General features: G+C 38.4%; 3 protein-coding genes across 6 annotated transcripts in view; all 3 read right to left on the reverse strand.

Annotated features, from left to right (window-relative positions):
* Window positions 1-63, reverse strand: part of LOC121969105 (U-box domain-containing protein 45-like) — a 2,575-nt gene extending 2,512 nt beyond the window's left edge. Inside the window, exon 1 of the mRNA XM_042519029.1 lies at window positions 30-63. Coding sequence (XP_042374963.1) covers window positions 30-63 — 34 coding nt within the window. The remainder of the gene's footprint in view (window positions 1-29) is intronic.
* On the reverse strand, window positions 37-3,876 carry LOC121969106 (selenoprotein F-like). Its single transcript, XM_042519031.1, has 6 exons — window positions 3,845-3,876; window positions 3,563-3,750; window positions 2,972-3,030; window positions 1,856-2,037; window positions 722-770; window positions 37-267 (listed from the first exon to the last, which is right to left on the reverse strand). Exons 1-6 carry the CDS (start codon window positions 3,874-3,876, stop codon window positions 229-231), a joined length of 549 nt encoding a protein of 182 aa, XP_042374965.1. The 3' UTR covers window positions 37-228.
* LOC121969248 (putative metallophosphoesterase At3g03305) lies at window positions 3,746-9,449 on the reverse strand. 4 transcript variants are annotated; one of them, XR_006108531.1, is made up of 6 exons: window positions 9,045-9,449; window positions 6,719-6,960; window positions 4,770-6,326; window positions 4,424-4,568; window positions 4,134-4,192; window positions 3,746-4,039 (listed from the first exon to the last, which is right to left on the reverse strand). XR_006108531.1 is itself a non-coding variant. In XM_042519234.1 (5 exons), exons 1-5 carry the CDS (start codon window positions 9,313-9,315, stop codon window positions 4,452-4,454), a joined length of 2,073 nt encoding a protein of 690 aa, XP_042375168.1. In that variant the 5' UTR covers window positions 9,316-9,449; the 3' UTR covers window positions 4,093-4,451. The 4 variants fall into 4 exon arrangements, 3 of the variants coding, with proteins under 3 accessions (XP_042375168.1, XP_042375167.1, XP_042375166.1); XM_042519234.1 differs by lacking the exon at window positions 3,746-4,039 and having other exon boundaries at window positions 4,093-4,568; window positions 4,770-4,975; window positions 5,090-6,326; XM_042519233.1 differs by lacking the exon at window positions 3,746-4,039 and having other exon boundaries at window positions 4,093-4,192.
* Between the last annotated feature and the right edge of the window lie 4,935 nt (window positions 9,450-14,384).

The raw sequence follows: 14,384 nt of genomic DNA on the forward strand, positions 1-14,384 counted from the left end.
TTGATGTACTTCGTTCGGTTACATGTTGCTGCTGTTTCTCGTGGTGGTTTTTCTCATCGCCATTTCGTCGAGCAGTCGGTGCGCGGCGAGGCCGGTGCCCGAGTGTTCCGAGTTCTGCGAGGAGGGCCCTCTGGCGGCGTACCCGAGTGTGTACGAGAAGGCGAAGGCGACGATGGAGACGTTGATAGCGAGGTTGCCGTCGGGGCCGAGCCCCAAAGGCCCTGGACACTAAGGCTTCCGGCCATGTGCATTGAAGACACCAAAGTTCTGTAAAATGAGAATAAAATTATACACGAAAAATAAACAGGAAATGTAAAGGACTCTACTTTTCTTTATTCTTCTTCTTTTACGTGCTGATTATCCATCCAATCTGATGTAATCTTCAAAGGGGCTGCTAATCGATTATAATTAAGGTTATTTGATTTTTTTGGTTTCTCCCTCAGCATTAGGAATTTTAAATTAACATAAATAATTGGAAGGCACTTCGTTCCTTCTCCGATAATCAAGATCCAAAGGAACATATTGTGTGTGGGAATAAACAAGATGTTTGAAACAATAAATCCTTGAAACTCACCTAGTTAATGCAATATGAACAATTGACATTTCATGTAGTTATCGTTCTAAAAAAGCAAAAATATAATTTTCTGTCCGCTACAGTATTAAAGCGACAGATCAATTAAACATGGAACTTTCATATTGCAGATGCACCACTAGGCTTCACCTTTTCCCTCAAGAACTGTTGAATGTGTTCACGCTTCCAATTGTCGATTCTGTTTATTGATGGGAGAAATAAGGAAATGAGTTATAAATCTCCACGGGGGAAAAAAAATGGTGCACAAACAATTACTAAACCAAACAGAATAATGTTTTACTAAAGAAAAATCTTATATTGAATTTCTACGCTTGCATCCTGTATGTAAATAGGCAACTAGTTGGCACGGAGAACAGGGTACGAAACACCAAGTTACGCAGGCTGTGATGTTATATAATTTTAAATTTCAGTATCTAGAGTCCAACAACAGTCCCAAACTTAGCTTGAGAGGAAAATATCAGGAATTCAGAGGAATCTAACCAATTGGAATTTCTGCTGATACTATGAAAGCAATAAAAACAAGTATGCAACACGTCTCCAAGGGCAATTAGAAATAGAACCTCTATTGGTTGAGATAAGAGACAGTTTATGCATGCCTATCATCATCTCCCGAAAATAAGACACAATCGTGGAGAGTTTAAGGCAAAAACAGCCTGTTCAAAATTCTTAATATGAGGTCATATAAACTGGCTGACTTTACCATCTTGGAGATGATCACTTTATATAAATATACAAATGGTCGGTGTGATTTAATGACATAGCTTGGCCCAAAAACTTTCATAATTGGAGATGTTGATAGGTCAGTTACAGGTACATTCTTGTAAGCGAATGCATAATAAATGCTTGATGGAATAATATCGAGTGTGAAGAAATATTGAACATAGATACCATAAAAGCAAAATATTGCGGAAATATGAACGAGTGTCATGTCTGAGTCATGGACGATGAGTTACATCCACGCTGATATATGGCAGAGCACAGACAAAATTGTACCAAATATGACAATGCATGGGCATTAGAGAGATAGGCGGTTACTAAGAAAGTATATGGATGACCTGATGAAAAATAATGCACATGCCTATGGCCTGAAATGTTTTCTCGTTCAAGGTAAAACCAAAAAATATTCAGAATAATAATGAAAGCTACGAGATATCTCATATGACACCATTGTGCAATATGATAGATCCACTGGTTTTACTAGTTAGTGGACTAGATATTTCTCTAGTGTACAAACTCAAATGGAGTGAAATTTATTAAACTGACCTTATGGTTTCCTTAGGATTATTATCACTGTCCAGCATGATAAGTTTTGGTGGAGATGCATAAGCATATTGGATTTTGACATATGGGAATTTATCCTTTTCTTCTTCTATGAATGATACAACTTCAGGATAAAAAACCAGCTTCCTCATGCAGACCTCTAAAATTGCACCGGAGAATGTAACCTGCAGTCCAATTTTAGCAAAAAAAATTAAGTTTATGAAGAATGTTGCTTATCTATGACTTAAGAAAGAAACCATGCCCATGCCATACAATTTTCAGTATGATACTAAATAGAAAGAATCAGCATGGATAAACATGACATATGCTACATAAAGAAACATTGGAACACAGTATATTTGATTAAAAAACCCATTTCTATTGGGTGAATTATATACATTAACAAAATGTATGCAAAATTCTTTGAGGGAAGCACTAGATTCTTTAAACAGGGTATGAAATCCCATGGATAAAAAGTTCAAAACTCTTTATTGTAACGTTCTGCAGTTCCTTCAACTCATTATGCATCCACCAGCCACATAATCCCTATCCTTCCTCCAGAATAGGTTCCATGTTCAGATGTTTTCTTTATAAAATTCAAATCTTAGTATGAGCCAACCTCCATTTGAACAGAGACCTACACCACTTCTAACCATTCTTTACAAAACAAACCAAACAACAAACAATTGATTTTTTCAATGAAAGTAGTAGTGAATGATCCGCAAAATTTAAAATTCACAACATTTATCACAGAACAAAAGAAATTTTAATTCGTTGATGATATGCCAATGTGTATCGAATGGCATTTATTAATTCCTAGCCACAGCAAGACGGTATGAACTCTATGGACAAGCATTTCCAGAGTGGAACGGCAAGGATAACAACTCAAAAGAGCTCCAAGTGCCGCCTTAAATTTTGAACTCACTTTCAATCATACATTTTAGGCAATCTAAATCGAAAAAGGTGTGCCGAATTGTCAACAGGTAAGTATGCAGAAAAAAGTAAACAAGAAATTGATCATATAGTAGGGGCACAACTTTTAGGAAAAATGTATAAACTATAGTGCTAGCCCGATATCCATAAAATTTTAACAAAAAGAGGTTTGATTTATATTCATACCTTACTTATGGAATCATCAGAATCCTCTGAGCAGCATTTACGACAATCAGATACCAATTCTGCAGTAAGAAACAGATCACTTGGCAATGCCATCTTAAACCATTTGGCTTCTTAGGAGCCATTTTAATCTTAAAGTTTGCAACCTAGCTTCCCAAACAATGCACTTAGGATCTCAGCTGTTTGTGTTTATCCAGGGGCATTAAATCGAGAACTTACAGAGTGAAGCAAACAAGCCTACTAAAAGAAAACCCTTCAAACGAAACTAGAATGTGTCTTAATCGAAACAACAATGTGAAGCATGGAACAAAGCTGGAGACTTGCACTCGCTGAGAACGAATTGAAACTGAAAACAAGTTAACGAGGACCTAGATCCAACAATTCCCCAGCAAAAGACTGATTCTTAACATACATACACAAAATAGAGAGAGGGATCAGGTTAACGGAGGCATGCAACTAGGGTCGCTCGATCTGACCTCCAGGGTCAATAGAAAGGAAATGAATCTCGGAAGATTCATAGATCCAATCAAAACAGAGGCCCAAGATTCAATCGGGGAGGAGGGATCTAAAAATGGATGATGGTCAGGGAAATACCTTCGTCCTTGACGTACTCGGCAAGGGTGTTGCAATCGGAGCATAGGGCAAGGCCAGTGAACCCTAAGTCCTCACATTCCTTGGCGCCTAGGCGCTCGTCGGCGCTGATAGCGGCGCCGGCGAGCAAAAGGACGATGAGCGGGCACAGGGCGACGGAGATCGAATCATTGCGCGTCCGATTGAAATGGCTATTGTAACGGTGTTATGATGTTAATATCAGACCCTTGCCCCCCGGGGCTACTGAACCCGGTTCGATTCCAGAATTTTCCTCTAAATCCATGCCATCGCCCGTCGGCTCCTCCCTCCATGGACATCGTGATCGGTGATCCCCCTCTTGCGGAGATGCAAATCCATGGGCCAGTTCCTCCAAATCCATGCCATCGCCGTCAAGATCGTCCAGGACCGCCACGCCCTCGTCCTCTTCAATCTGCTCCGCGTCTCCTCCTTCCTCTGCTCCCTCGAGTACGTCACCCAAATCTTCGACAAACAAGTCTCTTTTATTGAGAAAAACAAACAAGAAAATTATTGTATTTGAAAGGTGACAAACAAATGTATGGTTTGCAGATGCAACCTTTCAACACTTCCAATCTATAAACTCACAGGATGTTGATCAGAAAAGCATGTTGTTTTCTGTATGACAAAACATAGAGAGTTATGAGGATTTGACATGGATCTAATTGTTGAACTAGCAAAACAAACAAAGAATTGTCATGAAGCATCCTGAAGGACCAATATACAGAGCCACTTTCTGTTCCCTCATTTTAAACTTTAAAGTAGCTCGGGCCTTGTATATTTGAACTTGAATTAGAATGTTGTGGTTGGAGCAACAACCATCCTAAGAAATTTAAGATAATCCATCACCTTCTCCACCTAGATGCCGATTATTCATCTAAACTGCTGAAGTCTTGTAGGCAGCATATATTAGAAGTACTGGAATCACGAAGCAATAGACAGGGGAATCGATAAAAGGATTCATATCATAAGCCCTCACCAAATCTCTGCAATTCTGCAAATGAATTAAGAGGAACAATGAGTGAAAACTATTTAACAAAATTACTAATTGGATTGCAATAGGAACACTATTTTTCTGCACAAAGTTCTGGATTAACCAGCTGCAGCGACAGGTTAGGACCTACTTACATCTACAGAATGATATGGTTTTCATGTTTCAGTTCACCTGTAACTCCAAAGAATGAGAGAACTTTACCTTAAAGTGCTTCCACAAGATTAAAGCAATGACCAGAAAAAGTAACTTTCTAATCCACCTTCCATGACATATTCGGTGTGAATAGCAAGAAGTCACATTCTTAGGCTGCCCATTTTTGTCTCTAGAAAAACCATCATCTTTCTTCCCAGATAGTAATAGGAAATACCTTCGATGTGTTGTTCTTTCTGCAACCATTGCTCCGACAACTAAAATAGTTGGTAGAACAACAAAGCAAAGATGAGGTAATACAACCACCATGATATCAGGTACCCCAACATAGCGGAGATCAAGATTTTTGTCAGATTTTGGAATAAACCAACCTTGATAACTCATAGAAGCTTTAGTGTCAAGTTCACCAAAAACATGTCCAAAGAACCAAGGGAAATATGACAAGTAGAGCAAATATAACAGGAACCCCAACCATACTATGGTCATCCTGGGGAACTCCATCAACGCTAATAATGCAGCATCAACTAAATGTTCCTTGTAACTCCTTGCATTTGTAGGTCTAACATACTCATAAGTGAGAAGCTTATTCCAGAATAGAAATAACACTTGTGGAATAACAAGTAACAAGAACATAAATGAGAGGACAGACCAAAAAGCAGGATGGTAAATCGACGGCCAATGTAAGCCCATTACGCGGAACTCTTTCCAGCTCCAACTAACTTGTGCAGCAAGACCATTGATAGAGAATGGTCTTAATTCACTGAAACTGGTTTTACCAAAATTGTCTAAAGCTGTTATTTGCAGCCAATAGCGGCTAGGAGATGGATCTGCAAACGCTCTCCAGTTCCATGGAGCCACATAGAGATCTCCTCTAGTTCTATTGCCTTCAACCTTTTCCATGTTGGAATCTAGCACGATATTAGGAGTTCCATACTGAGTGTCATATATCTTCACAGATACCAACACAATTTTCTGTCTTGAAAACACTAGAGTTCTCACCAACTCATAAGATGAGCCTCTCTCAGGTTGACATTTGAAATCACGGACTGATGAAATTCTTTGCATGAACCTTGAGTCCAAAGGAAAAGTAGGCAATATAATGGTATCCTTAGATCCCAATCTGAAATCTATATCAACATATGAAACATGTCCAGAATCAATAGCCAGCACTCTCATAGTTCTACTCCTTCTCCAGTCGCCCATCTCCCATTCCCAAAATTCATTGAGCGGAACACTTTTGCTTGAGCAATTATGATTATCATTATTACTGAGAAATCCTTCTTGATAATTTACTGAATGGTCTAATTGATGATGGCGCTTCAAGTTGCCAAATTTTGTATGAAGATGCCCACAGAGATAAGCTGACAAAGAGTGCTTAAGGAATACATCTCTTAAGCTTTTGCCTGCATCTGTTAATGTTGAGAAAGATAAAGGGAAGTGCCCAAAGGAAATTTTTGTTACTAATGATTCAGCATCCCATTGTGAAAGTTCCAAATCTATATCTACAAGTAATTTGTCGGTTGGATGCCCAAACACATTTGTTGGCCCACGGAGACTAGTTTCCATCGTGCTATCAAATCCAACAAAAAGATGCCTCCATCTTCCATTCTACATTTGAATGAGAACCCGTTCGTATTAAAATATATCAAGGGAATATGCGATATTATGACTATTTGACAGGAAAACCCTTATGAACTTTGACACTATCTGAATTTGCATGAATATATAAAGTTAAAAAATTACAATACATTGAAAAAGTCTTTTGATATATTGAATATTTGTCATAGTTTCATGATTTCAGTGTTCTCATTAACCATTTCTATAAAAATGTCTACTGTATAGAAAGAACAACAGAAGCGTTCAAAATTTTGCTAACAATGAAAGGGGAAAATGAGGAATCTCAAGTGACCAATGACAATATTGGTTGACATATGACCTTTATGAAAGTAAATAGGAAGGGAAATTTTTTAAAAGGTAAAAGCCAATGCTGGTGATCTAACCTGTAATGTAATGCTCTGGACATTTCCTTTTCGCCCTGTTCTTGCATTTATACTGTACTTGTGATAGTAGTCATAAGCACCACCAGCCTTGGGAACACCAAAACAATCATGGTTCCCTCTAAGGTCATAGAAGATGTCCTTGTTAAGCCCACTTCTTTGAACAATATTATCAACAACGTGCTGATACTCCTTCCACTCCACCTCATCAAGCTTCATGGTCAATAGATCTTTACTCTTCCCATCTGACAGATAAAGAGAAACAGATAACAACTAGTTAGTTGAAAAGGCCATGTTTTGATGTTAAATCATTAATTTACCTAAAACCACCACTAGGGATGGCAACAAGTTAGATACCCTACAGTTTTTAGTACTATGTGAACCGTTTGCATTTAAATATCCATTACTCAAATCATTTAAATAAACATTTGGGATAATAATGGGTACTGAGAAACATGAAAACACCAGACTGAAATGGGTAACATATGTAGGGCCTTCCACAGGTACCCACAAACTAAAGCAAATCCAAACCCACCTCAAACCAAACTTAGATGGGTTAAGTATCTGTAAATGCAGATACCCAATTATTAAGTACTTATTCCCATCCCTAAACACCATACTTCTAGTCCCACCCCAAACCAAGATCAAGATTTAGGCAATGAGGTTATATCTCTTCCCCACCACTTTGAATCAGCATTTTAAACCTGGAACAGACTGACTGATTCAACAGAAAATCAGGTGTTACAAAAACCATTAAAAATGGATTAGCCTAGTTGACTGTTCTCAATTTTCTTTAACCAGTTGCCCATTGTTTGAAAGCTAAGGCTACCAATTGTATTTTATCAAAAACAAAAAAGTTTGATTCAATACAATTGCCAAAAAAAATACATGTCTTAGCTATATGATATATATACCATTGTTGGGTTCTACGAAAAGCCATATATTGTTAGAATGTTAGTAGTAGTCAAATAATTCCAATCGTTTTTAATTATGTTGAAGTGAGTTCTCCATAGCCTCCTTTTACCCTCATACCTTTAACTCAATTGATTTATCAGTCATTATTCATCAGGGTTATATTGATCTTCTTGCTAACAATAGTCTAAAATTTTAAGAAGTGGGTTACTTAACAGAAGCTAAAAGGCTTCTTTGATACATAAATTTGATAGTTGACTCAATTTGAGTTATGATAAATATCATTACCAAGGCGGTTGAGTCTCACATTTTTACATTTGATTGAAAATTTTCAACCTAAAAAGCCACAGGTCAAACTAAAACCAGCCAAATCCAATCCAACTTGTGAACACCATAAGAGATAAGTGAAGTTGAATCACATTATTTAATGAAAACAAAGTCTAAGTTAAAAGTGGGAGATAATTGGACTAATGACTTTTTTTGGCCACTTTTCATCTCTTCTTTCCCTCTTACTTTGTACCAACTTTTGGGGAAAAGTGTTTGTGAGTTTTGAGTGACATGAACTCTCTTCTATCCTTTTTCTTGATATTTGTTACTCAAGCAATGATCCTTGAATTCCTTTCTCTCTTAATTATAACCAAAAAATGGGCAAGCACTCCCTTTCACCCGCTCTTTCCTATCTAAACAGAGCCCAGGTTACTGATACAGTGATAGTGATAAGTTATACATTAAAGCACCCCTGGAAAAAAAAAATGCAATAGAAATGTGCCAACATATGCAGGAGTTATCACCCTCCCTCCAGATTCACATTTGAGGAGAGATTCAAAGGGATGAAGGAAAAGCTTTCATAAAAAGAAAATGACAAATGAAGTTACAAAAGAATTTGTAGCAAAAAAAACACCAGAGAAGCCAATTTTCAACACATACATACTTACATTTTTCATTGCTGAGAAACACTAGCAATCAATTTGCATTTGACGCATTTAATTGCAGAGAAGCACTAGAACTAAACTTTCCTTCATTACAGTAGCAATCAACATTAATTTTTATATATCTAAAGCATTTGAGCGTTAAGCTATTTAGAGTCGTAATGGAAAAAAGGTATTTATGCCCACTGCTAGACTCGGAGCTCGGGTTGCATTGGCGTACTGAATATAAACAATTTGTATCTTAATGCCAAAAAATTAGTTGAAGCAAATAGTTGTGGACACTGATCTGATCAAAATATATTCAGTGTAATTCCAGGCCCAAATGGACACCGCTGCAATAAATCTGGTAATCTAGGACACCACTTTGAAAAACGGCACACAGTGTTATTCAAAATCACAGTGTTCTAGAAGCAATACCGCATGATGCACCATCAAAATTCCTACAACTTGGAGAGAGAAAGAAAAAAATCCGGGCAAAAAAAAAATACCGGTGAGATCGCCGGTGATGAGGACGAGGGAGGGGTTAATCATGGCGAGGGCGGGGCCGAGGTAGCGCTGTAGGTCATAGGCCCTTTCCGGGTGGTGGACGCTTATGTGGAGGTCGGAGAGCTGCACCACCCACACCACCGACTTCGGCCCCTCCTCCACCTCGATCACCCGTCCCCTCGGCGCCGGCGAGTCTTCTCCAGTAGCCATCGGAAGCGTCTGCGCCGTTGCCGCTACGAGCAGGAGGAGCAGCGCCCATTCTAGCGCAGCCATGGAGGTGGGAAGGAGGAGCAGGTAGAGGGAGGAATCGGAGAGGAAGTGGAAAAGAATCGAAGAAACCGAAACCCAAGCTTGGGTTCATGTTTGTGCGGTGACATCACGGAAGAAGGGTGAAATGGGTGCTTGTTTCGAGGGCGATCAGATAAAATGAAATATATTGACGAGACTTATTCCGTGTAATAGGTTATTTCATACGTCAGATGTCCTTTATTTAGAAAAAAAATAAATATAAATACACAGTATCTGTTAGGTAAATACCTTTATTTATAGAATTATAGTATGCTTTTCCCTTTTAAATCAATATTGTTTTATAATTTGAATTATTTAACATTCTTTATGCTTTGTTTTTTTTGAAAGGATATGTGAATTATATCAAGGTGATAAATTACGGAATAAGAGATTTTATCAAAATGATGATCAAATAAGAGATTGTAGTTGAAGTTTGACTACTAAAGTTTGAATTAAAAAAAAAAATTAAATTTGTATTTATTCTATAAATAAAGGAGGAAAAATTATTTGACTTGAGCGTCGGAGGATTTATTCCAGAAATTTTTTTCTGATTTCTGATCTTTACGTTCCGTATACTTGTCTAAGTGTGTGTAGAGCTCAAGTACCACCGGTTCAGTTATCGTCGTCCGTCAGTACCACGTGGGGGTCCGTTCTTGTCGGTGCATATGAGAAAGGTGTCCTAGTCACCTCTCCGTCAACGCCCGTAACAGCTCATCCGGCCTTCATCTAACTCAGATTTCGGACAAGATCAGATAGCATATTTGAATTTCTTACAACCCTAGAAATCCATAGGAACTGAAATGAATACAACCGGAGCTCTCTAGATCCATTAGTGGATTTTAGTCGAAATCTACTGTTGGACCTAGAGACCTCTGATTGCTTCCATTTCAATTCTTGTGGAGTTCAAATATGCTACCCATTGTTTATTTTAACTTCTCAGAGGTGTTAAAATGTAATAAGGAAGAATCGCTAAAATTCTTCACGTTGGGTCCGATATCATTCTATATCAGGCCCACATTAGACCTGATATGATTCCATATTAAACCCAACGTGAAAAATTTTGGTGATTTTTTTTATTACATTTTAACATATCTGAGAAGTCGAAATAAACAATAGATAACATATTAGAAATAGTTGCAACCCCAGGAATCCATAAGACCTGAAATGGGTGCAATCGGAGGTCCATTAGTGAGTTTTGACCAAAATCCACTGATGGACCTAGAGAAATCCGATTGCACTCATTTCAATTTCTGTGAATTTCTAGGATTGCAAGGAGTTCAAATATGCTATCAAAGATGTTAAAATGTTAATTTTTAGAAGAATTGGCGTGCAAAAGAAAGGAAAAAAAAAAGGAGAGGAAGAGAAGAAACGTTGCATGCATAGGAGGAAAGAGAATAGAGAGAAATCACAGCGAAAATAAAAAGAAAAGTAATCAGAATGATAGAATTGGAAAAGTACTGTAAAAAAGATGCATTATTCGATAAATAACAAAGAAGTATGGGTTTTTTGGTAAATTTAAAATTTTGAATATATTTTTTTATATAATCCTAATTAGTCCTCACATTATATGAAGTAAAATAAATTATAAAATTAATTTATAGTACATCAAATAAAAACATTTTAATTGAGTTATGAGGAATAAAGTTTGAATTAACAAAAAATTAAATTGGTATTTATCCTGTAAACAAAGGAGGAAGGCTATATAGAAGATCTGCTAAAATTATATAAGTACTATGTATTAACCTTATGCTTTTGGCAATTAGAGGCGTGATTAACTTTCTCATTTATCTGATAAAAATGTTGGTAAACATCCTAAGCAACAATGTCAACTCCTCCGAGCTTGACGTTCGAACGAGCCATCAACTCCTCACCTGCCCCACCTGAATGTCAAGATATCGTATACATAAGAGTATACCTTCAACAATGCCATCCCCCATGGCTAAACTCTCCTGACCAAAGACCTTTCAATTGGCGAGAGACATCAACCTTCCAAGGCAAATGAAGGCTGTAGCTGTAAGATCGATCTCTCTTCTTCTCATCTTGCAATTAGTCATCTTCTTCTCCTCCGGCGAGGGACGGCAGCTGAGCGAGCGGCGGCGGCCTTGCGACGAGTACTACGTGGCAGAAGAAGGTGACACACTGCAAACCATCAGCGTCATGTGCGATAACATCTTCATCTTGGAAGACAATCCGCAGATCGATGACTCAGATGACATCGGACCAGGGACGGTTCTGTATATGAGGCAACCATGAACTGACCAATCCCGATTGGTGATGATCTCCTCTCTCTCTCTCTCTTTAAGGAAAAAGATATACAAATGTTGTTCTGGAAATAAATCGAACTGGTGTCTGGAATACTTATACAAATTAATGTTTGTTCTATTTTGTATGTTGTCAATGTAAAAAAAAGTGAATGAAAAATTTATTAAAATTGATTAATTCCACTTTTGATTATACGATAGGATTAATTTATATTCGACTGTCAAATGACTAGAGGGTAGGACAATTCAGTCACACAATGAATCCCACATTTATTGAAGTTGATGGAAAAAAGTGAATGAAAAGTTAATTAAAATTGATTAATTCCACTTTGATTATACGATAGGATTAATTTATATCCGACTGCCAAATAACTAGAGGGTAAGACAATTCAGTCACACGATGAATCCCACATTGCTTGTGTATATATAGTAAAATAGAAATACAGCAAGGGTGAAGAACGTGGAAGCACATTGTCATGGGGGTAGGCGAATAAGTGATTATTAAATAGAAAAGAAAGGTGGGATGAATTACATGAACATTTAAATGGTAATTAACTTAATGGAAAAATGAGGTTACTTTCAAGTCAAACAATTGTCAGGAACATAGAAATCCTTCCGCCCTTCTCATCTTTCACTAAATTAATCTTATAATTTATCTTTTTTTTTATATAATTTAGGGATAAATTATGAAAAATGTCGAAAGTGAGTTTAATCACATTTACTATACCTTGAATTTCAAATTCCCTGATTTAAATCCCTTCACGTAATCTAGGACGTCTGGGTGAATACATAGAAACAATCGGTCGGCCCATTTATAAAGGCCCTGCCCGCTTAACGTGAAGCCCTGTCCTTCGTGTGCTATATTAAGTAGACAGTGCAACGAGGGCAGTGGCGCGCTGCGAGCAACTAGGGCTATAAATAAGTCGAATCGAGCCGAGTTTTGAGATGTTCAAACTTATTTAATAAGTTAACCAAGTCGATCCGAGCTGAAATTTAAATGAACTAATCTTTTGAAATGAGTGTTCAAGCTTGATTTGATTTATTTTTTATGAGCTTGAGCTTGTTTGAAGTTTAATTTGAGCTTCGTTTGTTTAAATGTTATCAAGCTCTCAATTTAAGCTTGGCTTGAGCTTGGTTCGAGCTTGACTTGAGTTTAGTTCGAGATTCGTTCGTTTAGATGTTATCAAACTCTTAATTCAATTTTGTTTGATTATTTGAAAATTTTAATTATTTAATTAGTTATTGAACTTAATAATTTAAATTTATTTATTTTATTTTTATTTTATTATTTATTTAGTATATTGAAAACAGTTTTATTAATGAATATGGTTCATGAAAATGAATGTTGTTCACGAATGTTGTTCATGAACATTAACAAGTTGAATACATATATGTTCAAGTTTATTTATTTAGTTTAACGAGCTGTTCAAATTTATTTGTTTAATTAATCTTATGTATATTAAACGAACATACAGAACTTTTAACAAACAGGATATAAAACTTGTTCACAAACGCTTTGATTCATTTACAGCTACCAGCAGCAAAGCAAATGGAATCGGCCCCCTCGCCGCCGCCGCCGCCGCCGCCGTTGCTCCACCCAGCCTCCGATCCTGATCCAGATCACTCTGACCCGCTGCCACGGAGGACGCAGTGCTTCTATCCTTGGAGTTCCTATCCCGGGAAGAGGTCCTCCGCCGCCGCTCCCGGCGGGCGAAGCAGCTCGCCAGATACTACAGGGCTCACTATTGGGCGCTCGTGGAGGAGGTCCGCGTCAAGATTAGTGACTACTACAGGAGCTTCGGCATCGGCCCCCTCGTGGTGGACGCGACGGCGACGCCCGCAGTGGCCGAGGGGAGTGGCGAGAACGACGGAAGGGCTGTGAATAAGGTCTTTTGCCGATTCTCGGACTGCCAATCCACGGCGATGCCACTCACGAGGTACTGCTATCTTCACATACTCTGCGACAGCAAGCAGACGCTTTACAAGCCTTGCACGTTTGCTACCTGCAGGTTTGACCTTGTTCTTAATGTTGTTTTGGTAGAAGCTTTTGGGTGACGGATCATCTATTTTTGTAATGTATATTGAATTGTAGTCAAAATTCATGATTCTCCTTCAGCATAGCGAGATTGATGCAGTTTTTTCAATATTGGCAGTGGGCATCCTTGCCGGAAACCAGTTCTTCGAACTGCAGTGCCTTCTTTCTGCACATTTCACATTCATAAGGCTAAGAAGCATGTCTCAGAAGCTGTCAATAAGGCAGCTCTCAGGTTCTGCTCTTCTGGCAATTGTGCTCCCAATTTTCAGCTTATAGTTATTGAATATGATCATGTCCGAGTGTGAGTAGACGAATGCTGGGAAGATGTCGCTCACATTGGCTGGATGTCGACTGAAGATGGCGTGAACGTCCGGCGAGCTAAGCCTGCACCCATAGAGTCGTTAGTGTCGAGCCAGGGAGAGGTTTCCCAGCGATGACCTTCCGATGCTCAAGTCAATCACCGGCGACAAGCAAATGAAGTAGAGAAGAAAGGAGCAGTGGCGTGACTCTAGCTACAATAGTAAAAACATACCTCCAATGAAGCTTTGGGGTTTCTTATATAGAGCTCCAGGAGACGCGTGCATGCTTCCCAAGATGTGCACGCTTCCCAAAGCATATCTAGAAAGGCCGTGTTAGAAAAGCGTGTCTGGCGCCATACCTTAAGAGCCCGAGCATATTCTTGACGTGACAGTGGAAGCTTCCACCGTACGATTCTCTGTCTGACCACGTCGTCGACTATGTCGCCTGTCGATGACACT

The sequence above is a fragment of the Zingiber officinale genome, chromosome 4A (genome assembly GCF_018446385.1).
Source record: "Zingiber officinale cultivar Zhangliang chromosome 4A, Zo_v1.1, whole genome shotgun sequence".
NCBI classification, from domain to species: Eukaryota; Viridiplantae; Streptophyta; class Magnoliopsida; order Zingiberales; family Zingiberaceae; genus Zingiber; species Zingiber officinale.